General features: G+C 39.8%; 1 protein-coding gene and 1 long non-coding RNA gene across 2 annotated transcripts in view; one reads left to right on the top strand and one right to left on the bottom strand.

The window, feature by feature from the left end:
• The window catches only part of LOC114645928 (protein kinase C-binding protein NELL1-like), a 1522815-nt gene that overhangs the window by 505821 nt on the left and 1000022 nt on the right, over positions 1-16972 (top strand). Inside the window, exons 10-11 of the mRNA XM_028793848.2 lie at positions 107-180; positions 7433-7532. Coding sequence (XP_028649681.1) covers positions 107-180; positions 7433-7532 — 174 coding nt within the window. The remainder of the gene's footprint in view (positions 1-106; positions 181-7432; positions 7533-16972) is intronic.
• LOC127526750 (uncharacterized) overlaps positions 1-16972 on the bottom strand; it is a 485290-nt gene that overhangs the window by 461442 nt on the left and 6876 nt on the right. The gene's annotated exons all lie outside the window — the stretch shown is intronic.

The raw sequence follows: 16972 nt of genomic DNA, 5'->3' as shown, positions 1-16972 counted from the left end.
GCTCCTGCTCCCCGTGATCTTTAAAAGTTGTATGTAGTGAGTGCAGGTACAAGATGGATGGATATCTGTTTGGCTATTCTTACGGACTTTATTTTATTTATTGCAGCTAAATGCACCTATGTGGGGAAAATGCTGGCAGAAGGGCAAAGAATTTTTACTAAGAGCTGCAGAGAATGTAAGGTAAGCATTTGATTTCATTTCTTCTTGTAGTCCAGTCCCAAGCTAATGATGTGTATAGTGGAACAAAGATCAGTACATAATGGTGTCAAGTGAAGTCTCTAGAATTTGCAGCTTTTTGAAACCTGATTGCACAAGCAAGAGCTGAAAGATATTCCCTGTGGTGGGTGGCCGGCTAAATATTCCGGCCCTCACCCCCAGGCCGCCAGGTGGAGCTCTCCCAACAGTGTGGACGTTCCCCGAATTCCAGCAGGGCCTCATGGACTTTGTAGTTTATATGCACAGCCCTGCTGGATACCATGGGGACCACCAGGAGTCGCTGTGGGGAGGCTGCCGGACTCTTACTTGCCCTATAACCCGGAGGTGTGTCATGATCACATGACAAGAGGAAACGATGTGCTTCCGGGTTGAAGAAAGGAGCTTTTTATCCGACCCGGAAGTGTTCATGATCACATGGACAGAAAGGAGAAACACTTCCGGGTCAGGGACTATATAAAGGACTCTGGGAAACCAGTACACGGAGCTGAGCTGGGAGGAAGGGTGGCAACGTGTCTGGGAGTGTAGAGGATTGATTATTGTGGTTTGTTTATTGATTTATGAGTATTGTGGAGTGGAGGGTGCTTTGTGCACTGTATTGTTCAAATAACAGTAATATTTGGACTTTTACCTGGTGTCTGGAGTCGAGTCAGAGGGTTCAAGAGGATGACAAGGGCCTCAATCTGCGACATCCCCTAAGCATGACATTTAGTCTCCCATAAGGAGGATTACAAACCCACTTTTACTTATAGCATTTTCAATAAAACCAATGTATCATCTGGAAGGTATCCAAACTTTTTTAAAAAATGAAGGGAAATGTTGCTGAGCAATTTAATTTAATTTTGGATTATGCTTTTTGACTTGAAACTCAGTGTTTCTCTGTGATCTCTGACTACTAGTGTTGCTCAGGACCTTGGCAACGATTGACTCTCTTTCTGATATGTCCCTGAGTAATTTCTGCCAATCATTTTAAACTCATCTGACTTTATGAATAGTTCATGATAGGTTCTTTTATTTTACTGTGCTTAATATATATTTCAAATGGATTGAGTGATTTGTATTTGAGTTACCTTGTCCACACACTTAACTCATGAAGTAAAGACATACACATGTACAAACATATATCTATGGATGCCTACAATATATAAACTGAAAGTGAAAGGCGTAATCCAGTTAAAATACTATATATTTTGGCTGGTGGAGAGGAAGCAGTTGAAAGATAGGAGAAATATTGGGGTACCACCAAGGTAACCCTGTTTAAATTAACAGAAAATAAAGAAGCAAACAGGGGTGCTTAAGAGCACAACTAAAAAGACATTGAATTAAGGTCAGTCCTTTGGGCTTTCTTGTTCTCTGCTCCCTCTATCTGGTACGTTTCTCTGGCACTTAGCAGAGTCGGGTCCAGGTATGCTTAAAAGACACCACCTTCCTGTGCCGTCGCTTTATATGGTGGGATGGCCAGGACTTGTTTTGGAAGTCATGGCTGGGTGGGAGTGCCCTCACTAGGTGTATTCTGTGAGTTTGGAGAAAGGACAGGTTACCATTAGCATGAGCACCCCCTCTTGTCCTGAAGTGGTATTGCTTACCTCAGTCAAGCTTGTCTGGAGACCCCCAGGCACACATGTGTGACTATGTATACGTATATAGAGTATTGTACAAAAGTCACAGGCTTTTGATACTTCACAAAAACGATTCACTTAGGTGTTTTTTATGTCAATTGATAGAGCATGTTTTGGAATTTCAAATTATACATTTGCAAAAACGTAGAGCAATACAGTAAGATATTTGACTGTCCTTATGGTAAAAGAGCATTTTCCAGTTCAAAAACACGAGATCTTTGTAGGTGTATAGCTCAATGCTCTGTCTAAACAAGTATAACAGTCAGGCGCCGAAGATCAATGAAATCAAGGTTAGGTTAACCCAAAGGAATTAACTGAAACAGAAAAAGTCAAGTAGTGGAAACAAAACAAGGCAAGGGACAAGCAGACTAAAAAAGTAAGGTTGTGGTAAATGTGGTGGTTTAACTTTCAAATCTTACATCATAGCAGAAGTAAACATAGCAACAACACAACTTGGTCTTCCTTCATCGTCAAGGTCTCTCCCAAGCAGACATTTCACAGCAGACAGGTGTTTCCAGATGTGCTGTCCAAGCTGTTCTGCAAAAGCACAAGCAAAAGTACAAAGCTGAGAATCAGAAGTGCAGTGGTCAGTCACAGAAATTGTATACAGCAATGGAGAAATATGTCAAGCTTGCTTTCCTTTGAAATCAGAAGATTTCCAGCAGTACTATCAGCTCAGAACTGGGAGAAACCACTGGAACCCCTGGTATAACTATCTACAGTGTGGAGAAGTCTTATCAGAGGAGGTCTTCATGGAAGAGTTGCGACCAAAAAGCCATTCCTCTGATGTGGAAATAAAGCCAGATGATTCACCTATGAACAAAAAGCACAAGGACTGGAATTCACAAATTGGAAGCAGTTGCTCAGGGACTTATTAATCAAACTTAGAATTTTTTTTAGTTTTAAGAAAAGGCAATTTTTTGTCAAACTGCTGGAATACAGTACATAGATAAATAACTGCAGGTAACCGTAAAGTATGTTGTAGGTTTTCTGTAGGTTTGGGGCTACAGTTCCTCAAAAGGAATTTGTGATTGGATCAAAACTGATGGCTCCTTCACTGCTGCAAAGTACAGTCAGATTCTTATCCATCATGCAATTCCATCAGGGAGATATCTGATTGGTCCAAACTTCATTCTGCAGCATCACAATAACACAAACACATGCCCAAGATCATAAATAAACTACCTGCTGTGAAAATAGGAGTAAGGAATCATGTAATAGATGGTATGACCATCACAGTGCTCTGATACCAACATGGTCAGGTCAGTCTTGGATTACAACAAAGATAGCCAAAGTCTGCAGTGGACCCGTGGTATGTTCACCACATAGCTTGGAATAAATGAGTTTAAGAGAATGCAAAGTGTGGTCACATCAAATATCATTTTTTTTTTCTGTTTACTTCACTGTTTAGGAAGCTTATTGATTAATAAAAACTAGTCATGGCATTATTTTTAAAAGCATTCCAACTTTATAGCCTTTTTAATGTGCCTAAGACTTTATACAGTGCATCCGGAAAGTATTCAGAGCGCATCACTTTTTCCACATTTTGTTTTTTCCACATGTTACAGCCTTATTCCAAAATGGATTAAATTCATTTTTTTCCTCAGAATTCTACACACAACACCCCATAATGACAATGTGAAAAAAGTTTACTTGAGATTTTTGCAAATTTATTAAAAATAAAAAAATTGAGAAAGCACATGTACAAAAGTATTCATAGCCTTTGCCATGAAGCTCAAAATTGAGCTCAGGTGCATCCTGTTTCCCCTGATCATCCTTGAGATGTTTCTGCAGGTTAATTGGAGTCCACCTGTGGTAAATTCAGTTGACCGGACATGATTTGTAAAGGCACACACCTGTCTATATAAGGTCCCACAGTTGACAGTTCATGTCAGAGCACAAACCAAGCATGAAGTCAAAGGAATTGTCTGTAGACCTCCGAGACAGAATAGTCTCGAGGCACATATCTGGGGAAGGTTACAGAAAAATTTCTGCTGCTTTGAAGGTCCCAATGAGCACAGTTGCCTCCATCATCCATAAGTGGAAGAAGTTCAAAACCACCAGGACTCTTCCTAGAGCTGGCCAGCCATCTAAACTGAGCGATCGAGGGAGAAGGGCCTTAGTCAGGGAGGTGACCAAGAACCCAATGGTCACTCTGTCAGAGCTCCAGAGGTCCTCGGTGGAGAGAGGAGAACCTTCCAGAAGGACAACCATCTCTACAGCAATCCACCAATCAGGCCTGTATGGTAGAGTGGCTAGACGGAAGCCACTCCTTAGTAAAAGGCACATGGCAGCCCGCCTGGAGTTTGCCAAAAGGCACCTGAAGGACTCTCGGACCATGAGAAAGAAAATTCTCTGGTCTGATGAGACAAAGATTGAACTCTTTGGTGTGAATGCCAGGCGTCACATTTGGAGGAAACCAGGCACCGCTCATCACCAGGCCAATACCATCCCTACAGTGAAGCATGGTGGTGGCAGCATCATGCTGTGGGGATGTTTTTTAGCGGCAGGGACTGGGAGACTAGTCAGGATAAAGGGAAAGATGACTGCAGCAATGTACAGAGACATCCTGGATGAAAACCTGCTCCAGAGCGCTCTTGACCTCAGACTGGGGCGACGGTTCATCTTTCAGCAGGACAACGACCCTAAGCACACAGCCAAGATATCAAAGGAGTGGCTTCAGGACAACTCTGTGAATGTCCTTGAGTGGCCCAGCCAGAGCCCAGACTTGAATCCGATTGAACATCTCTGGAGAGATCTTAAAATGGCTGTGCACCGACGCTTCCCATCCAACCTGATGGAGCTTGAGAGGTGCTGCAAAGAGGAATGGGCGAAACTGGCCAAGGATAGGTGTGCCAAGCTTGTGGCATCATATTCAAAAAGACTTGAGGCTGTAATTGCTGCCAAAGGTGCATCGACAAAGTATTGAGCAAAGGCTGTGAATACTTATGTACATGTGATTTCTCAGTTTTTTTTATTTTTAATAAATTTGCAAAAACCTCAAGTAAACTTTTTCACGTTGTCATTATGGGGTGTTGTGTGTAGAATTCTGAGGAAAAAAATGAATTTAATCCATTTTGGAATAAGGCTGTAACATAACAAAATGTGGAAAAAGTGATGCGCTGTGAATACTTTCCGGATGCACTGTATATTCTTGAGAATTAAAAAATTTGGAATCACCCAGAAATCCTTAGGAGACTGCGTTCCTGCAATGTGGGAAGTGATATCCTTCACATCTTCTATACCTCTGTGATGGGTAATTTGATTTTCTACACTGTGGTAAGCTGGGCAGGTAACATCAGTTCAAGAGAGGCCCATCGAATCAACAGGCTGATTAAAAAGGGCAGGCTCAGTTATAGGACTCACTCTGGACCCTCTGGTGGTCATAGTGAAGGAGAGAATTAAAACAAAACTGAGTGCCATTCTGAACAATGCTGCACATTCTCTCTCTGACAAACTAACACTGAGGACTTTCAGCCAATGAATCATTCAGCAGAAGTGTGTGAAGAAACACAACGGGGGCTCCAATATATCAACAGCAATATATCTGCATAATGCCTCACTGGGACTGGGACAGCCAAGTCAGAACTTTCTTTTTTGTTTTTTCTTGCTTTATATTCATCTGGTGTGTGTTCAGACCAGAGTGTGTGTGTATTTATTTATTTATCTATCTACCTATCTATCTATCTATCTATCTATGTATTTATTTATTTATTTAAAGAACTTCTGTTAAAAGCCAAATTTCCCACTGGGGACAAATAAAGTCTATCTATCTATCTATCTATCTATCTATCTATCTATCTATCTATCTATCTATCTATCTATCTATCTATCTATCTATCTATCTATCTATCTATCTATCTATCTATCTATCTATCTATCTTCATGTTTTTGATAGGAATTCATCAGATTTTTATCAAGTTACCGTGTAATTAATTTAAAGATATAGCCAATGTTTTCTTAACATTACAATAGCGTTTACTGCTTGAAATGACCGATTTACAATTTATTTTTCACATATGACTGCAATGCCCCATTTTTTTGCAGACATTACTCCAGTGTCATAATGGTAAACAATTTTAGCTCATACTTAATTAATAACATTTAAATGCTAATTGATGATTAGACAAACCCTTGTAGAGCTATATCCTGTCATTCTTTTCAGTAAAACCAGTAAATTATTTTTCCTTGGGTCGCAATGCATTTTCCTTCCTAAATTTTAATTCTAGGTTCAAAAACAGCTAAAACAAATCATGGCTGTCTTTATTGTTTTGTGTTAATGAAGTTATTTCAGGTGGTGCATTGCCAAGAAGCTAAAAATATCATACAAAGGTGTCCATCACTGTCTTCAGAGAAGAGGGCAAACTGGACCTAAAAAAAGAGGCAGAAGGCCCAGATGCACAACTGAACATCAGAGTCTATAGTACAAGAAACAGTCACATCACAGGTCCTCAGTTGACTGCTTCATTACATACATGCCAAATATAAGTACTCTCTGCAATTATTATGTTGCTCCAAGAATTACAGAAAACAGAGAAAATCATTCAGTAGCTCACAAATGACTCCATGTGTTTTGGTTCCCACAGTAGATGTGTAATCTTCATAAACTTTTTGTGGCTTCATTATCAGCTACAGATTAATCATGAAGTGTTTACTTGAGCTGTTTGAGACTAACATCAGCTTAAAAGGAAGGTTTTGGCACATGTTAGCAAAAATGATACAATGTATATTCCATTTAAAGAAATGCATCATTTCTCATTTGTGCTGCTGCTGTTTTCTGATACTCTCTATCAGTTTCATTTCCAGTTTCTGAAGCTGTTTTCTCGACCTGCTGGTATACTATTCAGGTCAGTGGGCTATTGAGAATTGTCAGAGTACATACGCTGTACTTCAGTTAAATGATTTTCTGTGATGTGACATTGAAAATTGAAGAGATGAAACTTGCACTGTTACATTTAGGTATTACTTCACAGCCTGGAATGTTTTTACTAATGGGATGTGACACAGCTGAGCTTTGATTCTCAACTCTTCGGATGCCTTGAAAACTGCATTATTTTATAACACAGACAATTGGTTAGCTTCTTTATCTAAGACATGATATTTTATTACCCACAGATTGCAAAGAGCTGTATATATTTTTTCACCTGTAATAGAGGCATTCCTTCATGATATAAGGTTATTTTGAAAAGTGAAATCCACTGAGGCAAAATTGTAACCTGGGCAATGTGCTATTATGTGTTAAGCATAATACCGGCAGCCTTGGAATGGAAGTCCAGCTGTCTAATGCATCTCTGTGCTAGAAAGATCAAAATATAAAGGCTGAAAAGGTAAAATAGTTTCAGGTTACAGCGTTTCTGTTGCTGTAATGCATTTAACATCAAAGAAAGCAAAAAGTCTAATTAGCCCTAATTAATATCTGCTTTCACATTAGGCTTTTATACTGCAGGTCAATCATTGTGTGAGGAATGAGGATCTTGTGGTGCAATTTAATGATGTTTTAATCAAGAACATATTGTCTCATTAATTTTAATGAATTTACACTAAACTTTCAGATGGCTATAATGTGAAAGTGGTAATGCTTTTTTTTTTTTTTTTTGTAGAACGGAATTATGGTTAAAGTGACTGAAACATGCCCAGTCTTAAACTGTACCGAAAAGGATTGGATTCTTCCAGAAAACAGATGCTGTAAAGTTTGTAAAGGTACCTTCATTTTTATCATATACATCTTGTCTGTAGCTGAGTCAATAATATATATTTATTTATTTATGTTACATACTTATAGGAATGGGGAAGTAATATAGTGAGACACTGGTGAGCATTGCTGCCTCACAGCATGGATCGTGATTACAATCCCAGTGTAACCACTGTTCACGTAGAGTCTGCATGTTCTCCACATGTTTCCATGGGTTCTCTCCAGGTACACCTGTCACCTCTTGCACTGGCATTTCTAAATTGGTAACATGAATGCAACACTGGTGTTCACACTGGATCCCCTTACCCCTGAACAGGACCAGGTGAATTCAAATCTTGGGTTGGCAATTTTCGACCTAATTCCAAATATTAAAGTATGCTTTAATGTAAAAATTACTTATCAAAAATAATAAAAAACAAGATAAGTTGTACCTCTCTTCTGGATGATATCATATTGTTCAACTAGAAATCAGCCACACTGGTCTACCTAAACTGGTGCATCTAGCAATAACAGAGGTTCTTGAAACATTCATTAAACTAAAGATAATCTTTATTCATAGACTTACATATAATTCTTTATTCAGTAGTCAAAAGTGTAAGATGGCAGTGATAATCATGGGATAGCATGCTTTTATTTCCTGTAATAAAGACATTCTCATTTGCTTCATTGGCTTTCTGCAGTGTGTGATTAAGGCCCATGGAGACGGGAGTGTATATATACGGGTCGGCACAAAAAAAAGAAGGGGGAATCAAAGAAAAGAAGAAAAGAAAAGAGTCTGTAGGGGGCCGGCATCGTCACACACTTGCCCTCCAAATAGCACAGCCGATAGAAAATAACATTAGAACAAGGCAGCTTGTGCACGTACAAGAAGTCTCACTTTACCATGACTGTCTGTGTCTGTGCGTGTTTGGTTAAAACCTGCTTGTTCTTCACTCAGTGAAGTGATGGTTAAGAATCAGCAGGAGTTGGCTCTCAAAGTTCTTGCAGTGAAGCTGTGACCAGGAGCCCCACATGACTAAAAGTCTCTCATAGGCTGCAGACGCAGGAAGTTTGTGTGTGGTCAAGTGACTGCATTGCTACGTCTGATTGGTGAAACGGAGTCATGTGATTATTGTTGCTACGTCTGATTGGTGAAACAGTCATGCAGTAGATCCACTGGTGACTTCTCTCTGGCAAAAAAATAAGCGTATCTAATGTGTAAATGGAAAAAAGTAACGAGTCGAGTGTTGCCCAATGTACCGGAGTAAGAGTAGCGTTTCTTCTTCACAAATGTACTCAAGTAAAAAAGTATGGTGCAGTAAAACTACTCTTAGAAGTACAATTTTTTTAAAAAGTTACTCAAGTAAATGTAACAGTAAATGTAACTCGTTACTACCCACCTCTGATTACGACACAGCTGAATCGTCACTGGCGTAGCCAATTGGTTTTAGAAGTTCCATAATTAGTGCAGTGGAGATCACCTGCCTGTAGTCGAGGGGTTTCAAATGATTACGGTCTAAATTCATCTGTAACTAGAGGGTCCAAATTGTGGTGAGTTGGTGTTGTGGTGTAATCTACTCAAGGAAGTACAAAGAACACTCCATGCAACTATGTGAAAAGGGGATTGAAAAACACAAGGCAGAGGATGGAGACAAGAAAATACCCAAGTTCTTCAATATCCCTTGGAGTTCAATTAAATCAATCATTAAGAAATTGAAAAAGTATTGCGCCTCTCTATATCAACTTGAGCAGCCTAGTGCAAGAAGAAGACTAATGAGGGAGACCAAGAAAAGATTTATGAGAAGTCTGAAGGAATTACAAGGTCCAGTGCCTAGGATTGGGGAGAATGTGCAGACAGCAACTGACATCTTGGTACTTCACTAGTCACAGTTTTTGAGTGAAAGGCACTGCTAAAAACAAAAATACACATGACACCTCAGCTAGAGTTTCCTCGATGGCACTTGGAAGACTCTGACGTTACCTGGAAGAAAGTTCTTTGATGTAATAAGACAAAAATTCAGACCAAGTGCCATCTTTGAACACTGCACAGTATAAAAAAAAACATGCCATCCTCACCATGAAGCAAGATGATAGCAGCATCAGACTGTGGGAACGCTTCTGTGCAACAGGTCCTAGATGGATTGTAAGGGTAAAGGATAAAATGAATGAAGCAGAATACAGGGAAATCCTGAAATAAAACCCAATGCCATCTGCAAGAAGATTTGTTTTCCAGCTTGGTAACACCCCAAGAATAAAGTCAAAGCTACACAAGCATGGTTTAAAATCAACAACATTAATGGAGTGGCCATGTCCGAGACCAGATCTCAGTCCAAATGAAAATATTTGGCTGGATTTGAAAAGGGCTGTCCACTCACGATTGTCATGCAACCTGACAGAGCTTGAGCAGGTTTGCAATAAAGAACTGGGACAAATTGAAGTGTTTAGAGATGCAAAGTTGATAAAAGACCTCTGCACACTGACTCAAGGCTGCCATGGTTGCCAAATGAGCATCTACTAAATACTAGCGTGAAGAGGGTGAATACTTCAAAGCTTACTAACTATCTCACATTCTCCCCCAGTGGAGTTTTCTTTTATCATTGTTATTTATTTGAAGACTTTTGAAGCACTGCACTATTTACTTGAACTTTGTTTTTGTTTGTTGATTTTAATAAAAACACTTTGCCCTTTTTGCACCATCCCTTGCTTCATTGTTGATGTCTTCACTGCCTAGCTCATCGGTGACATTACTGATAGTGTCGGGTTCAAGAGCTCCCAGAAGCTGAATGGGATCATGGATTAGAACCCGCAATGTCACATTTGGTGGCAGCGGTGGGATGAGCTGGCAGTTGGGACCGAAGAACAGGAGACAGAGCAGCAAGCGGGAATTGGTGCCAGACATTTTTTTTTAAAAGAACCCACGGACCCAAGCCGGAGGAGGACATTTTAAAGGACAGAGCTTTTTAATGAAAGTTTATTTATTTGATTGCTTTTAATGTAATTTTAAAAGTTCTTATTCTTTTAATGTCCTGTTTTTACAAGGGGGGCTTGGGTTGATTTTAGTGTGGGATTTGTTTTAGTGCTTTTATTATTTTAGTGCAGTGGTAGTGTGGCCGAGCTGTGTACCTGGACTGCCAGTTGCACAGGGTTGGCAGTGACATGGAGTCTTCCCGTGCCACTGGGGCTTATGGGGGGAGGAATGTGGTGTAGCGGTCCCAAGCTCACATTAAAAAGGCCACTTTTTAAATAAATAATCGGCGCATTTGCGCCTTAGAGAGGGGGCGTGGTAAGTGTGGCCGGAGCAGTTCCCAGGTAATGCGTGATGCAGACAGTCCTCACTTAAGTGCACAGGTGAGGAGTTGTCCGCATCCGTAATTGGTGCTAGGATCTGCTAATTGCCACATCTGATCCACGTCCCCGTAATAAATAGAAGAGCGAGACGGCTAGGAGGGGAACAGGGTAGAGAAGAGGAAAGAGAGAGAATGGGAGGTTAAGGGAGAAGAAGGTTGGAGAAGTGGGGAGCCGGTGCGAGCGTGCGAGCAACCGACAGCAGGCTTGCTTGAGCAATGGCAGGCAGCTGGTTGGGGAGCCCCGGAGGAGTTTGCCCAACTCTCGGAGGGGGCAGATTGAAGTGGTCGCTCCAGCTGAGTAATTGGGAGGAGCTGGAGTGACCAGCAGCAGAGACAACTGGCCGCTAAAAGGAGCGGAGTCATGGAGGCTTTGGGCATGTTGAGCCCCAGCGTGAGCGCCCTGGCTGCTGGGGAAGGAACCCAAGTCTCAGTCCGAGTGGAGCCTGACGTAGCTGGGATATTAAAGGAGCTGCATATGCTGTTAGGGCGACTCCCATTTTGAGGGGCCCGGAAGGGAGAAGCAGGGGAGTTGCCGGGTTAAAGAAGGATGCACCGGGCTTTGTGTTTTAAAAGACTGTTCGTTGTTTTAAAGGATTTATTCATTGTGTTTTTAACCTCCACCTGTTCACACGTTTTTATCGGATTATTTATTTAATGACTTATTTTTGAAGCACTGCACTATTTATTTGAACGTTGTTTTTGTTTGTTGATTTTAATAAAAGCACTTTGCACTTTTTGCACCATCCCCTTGCTTCATCGTGCCTCACTGTCCAGCTCATCTGTGACATTACTGATGGTGTCGGGTTCAAGAGCTCCCAGAAGCTGAATGGGAGCATGGAGTAGAACCCGCATCATCACAGTCATCTGCAAGTTTTAACTTTTCACAGTGCAACCCATTTGGCTAAACTGTTCTAGATGGCATTGTAGCACATTGGGTGAATTTTCTACCATCTCACACTTCGACTCCCATTTGATTAGCGGATGCAGTGCCTTTAGATGCAGTTCTAAGTTGCTTTCTATTAATTAGCTAATGTATAACCTCCTTAGTTAAGATTTCGCCCTTTTATTTGATGTTTTGTTTTGGAGCCTGTTTGTACTATAAATTCTATTGAAATGACCAAGGTCATTGTCTGAAAGACATACCAGTTTTGTTAAAGGGTAGTTAGACAGGTAAAAGCATACGGCTGAAGACTGGCAATTTCACTAATGCAATGTCACAGATCGCATAGTGGTAATGGAATTACAGAATCAACTCACTCAATTTAATTTTCTTTAGTATGTGAAGTAAACCTGCATTAACCCCTCCATTCATTTTTAATGCTTGCTTATTCAACCATTATGGATAAGCAAATATTTAATCTGTGAAAAAGGGTGGCTTTACAGATTTTAATTTGCAAAAAGAAACAGCAGTGTCAGCAGCAATTGACATGACCATTCATTTCAATTTGTGCCAAAGTTTTTAGTTGTATAGTAATTTGGTATTTTTTAATTAGATAACTAACACTATTGGTGAAAGAGAAGTTCAGTGACTAGTGCTGATGCATGTCTTCATTCATGGGCCTGGGTTAAATGTAAATAAAATGTGTTATTATTCTTATTATTCTTTTGCTGGTGTCTGCCTAGGGTTTTTAACGTAGATGTTCAATTTCTTCTACTATATCAAAGGCCTACAGTATGTTTTAGAGCACGGGTGTCGAATTCCAGGCCTGGAGGGCCGCAGTGGCTGCAGGTTTTTATTCCAACCCTTTCCTATCAGTGACCAGGTTTCAATGCTAATTAACTTCTTTTCCCTTCATTTTAATAGCCTTGTTTTTAAGGATTCAGCCCTCTGAATTGATTCTTTTCTTCATTAAATGATGGCCAAACAGAAATGAGACATGAAACGAGCTGACAGATGACCAGCTAAATCAGAACTTCAAACTCTAACCCATTTCACTCAAACCAGTTTCTTAATGAGAAGCCAATTCTTGATGGTAATTAAACTCGTTATTTAATTCCACAGCTTGTCGTTGCTCTCATTCTGCCACAGCAGACATTTCCAAAATTGTTGATTTTCTGTTTTTTCAAAGAACACAGTCAAAATGTTTTGGTGACCTGAGAGATCAACCTTAATGAGACCTTCACCTTTTTTATTTTCAGATATCGTGTGATGGGCACAGATGAGCTGGTCATGTGGTGGCTTGTTTTGTGTCTCAGTATTGTTTGGCTGCTAGTTAAGAAAAAAACAACTAAGGAGCTACAGTCGACTTAATTTAAAACTAAGGCAAAAGAAGTTCATTAGCAGAAAAAACTGGTCACTAATTAAGAAGATGGTTAGAATGAAACCCTGCAGCCACTGCGACCCTCCAGGAGTTCGACACCCCAGTTTTAGAGTGATTAGATGCCCTGTTAATGGTTGATTTCAGCCCTATGCCTACTCTTGCCTGATTAGGCACCAGGTGCCCTGTGACTGAAAATTGGAAAAAGCAATTTAGAAAATTGATGGATGAATGTGTAATGGGCCAGAAATCTGTGTTTTTTTTTAAAAAAAAACAAGAAATTTTTGTATATTGCTCTTAGGAAACAAAACATGTAAATAGCAATGATGGGGTAATAGGCACTTTTTGTGTTAGACTAGGATGATAAGTGAAAAGGCAAATTTCCAAAGTTAACGCCGGTACAGGTTATTGTTGATAGGTGGCTACTGGAAATAGATATTTACCTGTCTAGATAAAGATTCACCTGGGGGATATTTTTCGTACGTGGATTATTCGTTTAGCCGGATGTAATTGTTGACGATTTGGCATGATCCTGAATCTGTCGGTTTTTCGAAACTCTTGCTGGATGTGTTGTCATAGCAACACATCCTAATCCTCAAACCTGTTCTATGTAAACAAGGATTAACTCACACACTTAATCAGTGTCCGTGCGTGGAATTCATTCAGTCATGACTTCGCCGTTCATGAATGAGCGACCAATTGATATCAGTACGCAAATTAATAGAAGAGAATTTCATATAGAGAGGGGTTTGCGCGATCGGCAAGATCCTTTATTGCTCCCGGAGGAAATTCTTTTCGAAAGATACCGCTTTAGCCAAGGGGGAATATTGTACCTCAAAAATTTATTAGGACCTTATATTCGAAGTCAAACTCGCCGAAGTCAGGCTCTCACAACCACACAGACAGTATGCATTGCTTTGAGGTTTTTTGCAAGCGGCACTTTTTTTATATACTGTAGGCGATGCGGAAAATCTATCTAAAAGTGCAGTTTGCCAGGCAATTCATAAAGTCTGTTTGGCTCTGAAATATTTCCTTCGGGTTTTCATAGTGTTTCCTGGACACCTGCGTGTGCAGACAATAAAAGAGGTGTTTCATGCCATTGCAGGTAGGTAATACACAGGTAAAAACACCCACAGTTCCATAAAGAATCTCACAATCAGCCTAACATTCTCATTACCCAGGGTTTCCAAATGTGATTGGGGCACATGGGACTGATCAGAGTGGAGTTTGATCAAACATTATTTGGAAAATGTACCTCTCCTCCTGATGAATAATCAGACACAGTGTCTTCATCAAATATTCAACCTTCGTCAATATCTCGTTGGTCAGGCACAGGTTTTAGGGATATGACATTTCCTGCAACTGACCCAACAAAAATAAAGGGCTATATGGAACATACCTATGGCACACATGGAGGACAAATATATGCAATGACCATCCTTTACCTGAAATGAAGTGACCACTGCATCCTGCCACTGGTTCTGAGGAGGAGCTTCCCTCTGGAATGCCCTCAGAAACAGGGCGATGGGCATTTTTCTGGAGAGCCAACTCTTCTCTTGGGTTAGGTCTGGACCACGTGGATCTCCACCTGTTTTTTACTTGTCTGCCTTCTTATTAGCTTTAAAATTAATGTTCTTTACATTGTATATGATTCTTTATGTCAACAATTCTTTAAATAGTTATATTCCAATATTTACCAGTTTGAAGTAAATTCTTGTACTTCACTTTAACCTGTTCCCGAGTTCTCCTTGTGTTCACATTTGATCTGGAATTATGACATATTAAATAATAATTACTGACACATAGGAAATGAAACGCTGTATTCAGTAAGTACAATGCACACGCGTTTAATTTGTCGGCCACTTTTGGCCAGCCGTCTTTTCTGGTTTGGGCTGCTTTTGCAGTGTTACCCCTTGTGCATATTAAATCTTGAAATTCTTCATGTCCTTCGAATAAAAGGTCTTGCTCCACTTGTGTGGAAAAAAAAATGCACCCGTTCTTTCGTCATTTTGTTACAGCCTATCAAAGACTTGCTGATCATTTTTCTAGACTCAATATATATGGGCTTTTCAATCAGCGTGGGCACACGCATTCATCTCGGATGATTAGATCCAACTAGACTAATCTACTACACGGCTGTGTTTGAAAAACCGACTTATCCCGGATGAGTTTCACTGGCATTAACTCATCCAAGATGAGGCATCTGATCTCGGATGATTTAAGCGACGTATGGAAAATACCCCCCTGCTCTGAAGATCAAATTGTTTTGTTTGGTATCTCATCAGCTTATAGCACTGTGATAACAGAACTACCTGCTACTTTCCTTTTGTATTTACCTGGTTTGAGAATGAATGTGTTCTGGGGACATTGGTCTCTAATCACTGCTTCATAGTTAGCAATGATACTATTGTTTATCCAATGAAAATGTGTAAACACTATTGTTAGGCAAAGCATATTGATATGTACCATTCTTCAAAGAATCGACATGTTGATCTAGGCAGAGACTGAAGCACTTGTGTATTAGAAGAAAATGAAGTATAGTCAGAGATTCCTAACTGCTGCCTGCTTCTTTTATGCTTTTGGCATGTTACAGTTGCAGCTACAATGGCAACAATGGCTTGTACCTGGCCCAGTACCCTATAGATGGAACTGGTATTTAACTAAGGAAACTATGGAAATTTCAATGATGAATACTAGTTAACATGAAGCCGAGTCTAACTTGTTAGAGTTGTCCAGTTTTCTGACCATTGCCCTATACCCTCCACTCCCACAAATTTTTATTAATTTGTGACTTTTTATGAACATTCATTCTCTTAATTGCACTTAATTGGGTTGTGCATTCCGAGAGCCTATTCTGCTTGTGCAAGGTTAATAACCATCCCAGACTGTGTGCCAGGTCATTAAACACACACACACACACACACACACACGCACACACACACACACACACACACACACACACACGGCCAGTTTCGCTCCACCAATTAAAATAAATCAGCATACTGTAAGGGACATGGGGAGAAAATTAATATATTTGAAGGAAAACACTTTTCCTCTATGCCATTTGTTGTTTTGCAAATGGATGTTCCAACAATTGGCATTCCCACCCATGTATCCATTGCCATAAGATTAAGCTCTCCAGAACTCTGAATTTCATTTTGATTGAAATGAAAGAGATCAGATGGATATCTTACTGTGTACTCTGTCCAGCTCAAATATGGAGTGCTTATAAAAAATGTCCTTTGGTTATACTGCACAGAATGCAAAATGTCTCCTAACTGCAATAGGGAAATGTTATTTTTAAATGCCATTGATTGATAATTGACTTTGAATTTTGTATTGTCTGTATTAGACTTTTTTTGTTCTGTTTCTTCCAAGTTTAGCAGTCGTTTAAAATGTTAATGACGGCATCTATTTCTCTACCAATTTGAACATTAAAATCCCAATCCACACTGGTGTGATTTGGTCATGGTTATAATTTTTTTTCAGTGTCATATATTTTTCTGTGATAACTTTTGGATGGTTTTGTAGACTCTAAAACATAGGTTTTTGTATATATGTGCTTATTGTTACTTTTTAATTGTAACTATATATAATGTTACAGAAGCTATTTTCGTTATGTATTGAAATCTTTGTTTTTGCTTTAGGTGCTGCTATAATGAGTACCTGTGGGTTAGGATGGAAGCTGCACTTAGTAACATAATTGACATGAGAACCTATTGCCAGTAGCACTGAGTCCCATTGTCCGAGACTGTGGATTAATTGTCTAAAAACTCACTTGTGTTTTTGAATTACATTTTTTGGCAAACAATTTGACGAGCATATTTTTTAAGTTTTGTTTTGGTTTAGATAAAAGATTTCCTG

Source organism: Erpetoichthys calabaricus, chromosome 2, assembly GCF_900747795.2.
Source record: "Erpetoichthys calabaricus chromosome 2, fErpCal1.3, whole genome shotgun sequence".
In the NCBI taxonomy this organism is placed as follows: Eukaryota; Metazoa; Chordata; class Cladistia; order Polypteriformes; family Polypteridae; genus Erpetoichthys; species Erpetoichthys calabaricus.
Note: the sequence above shows the minus strand (reverse complement) of the source record. Positions and strands in the feature narration are given on the sequence as shown.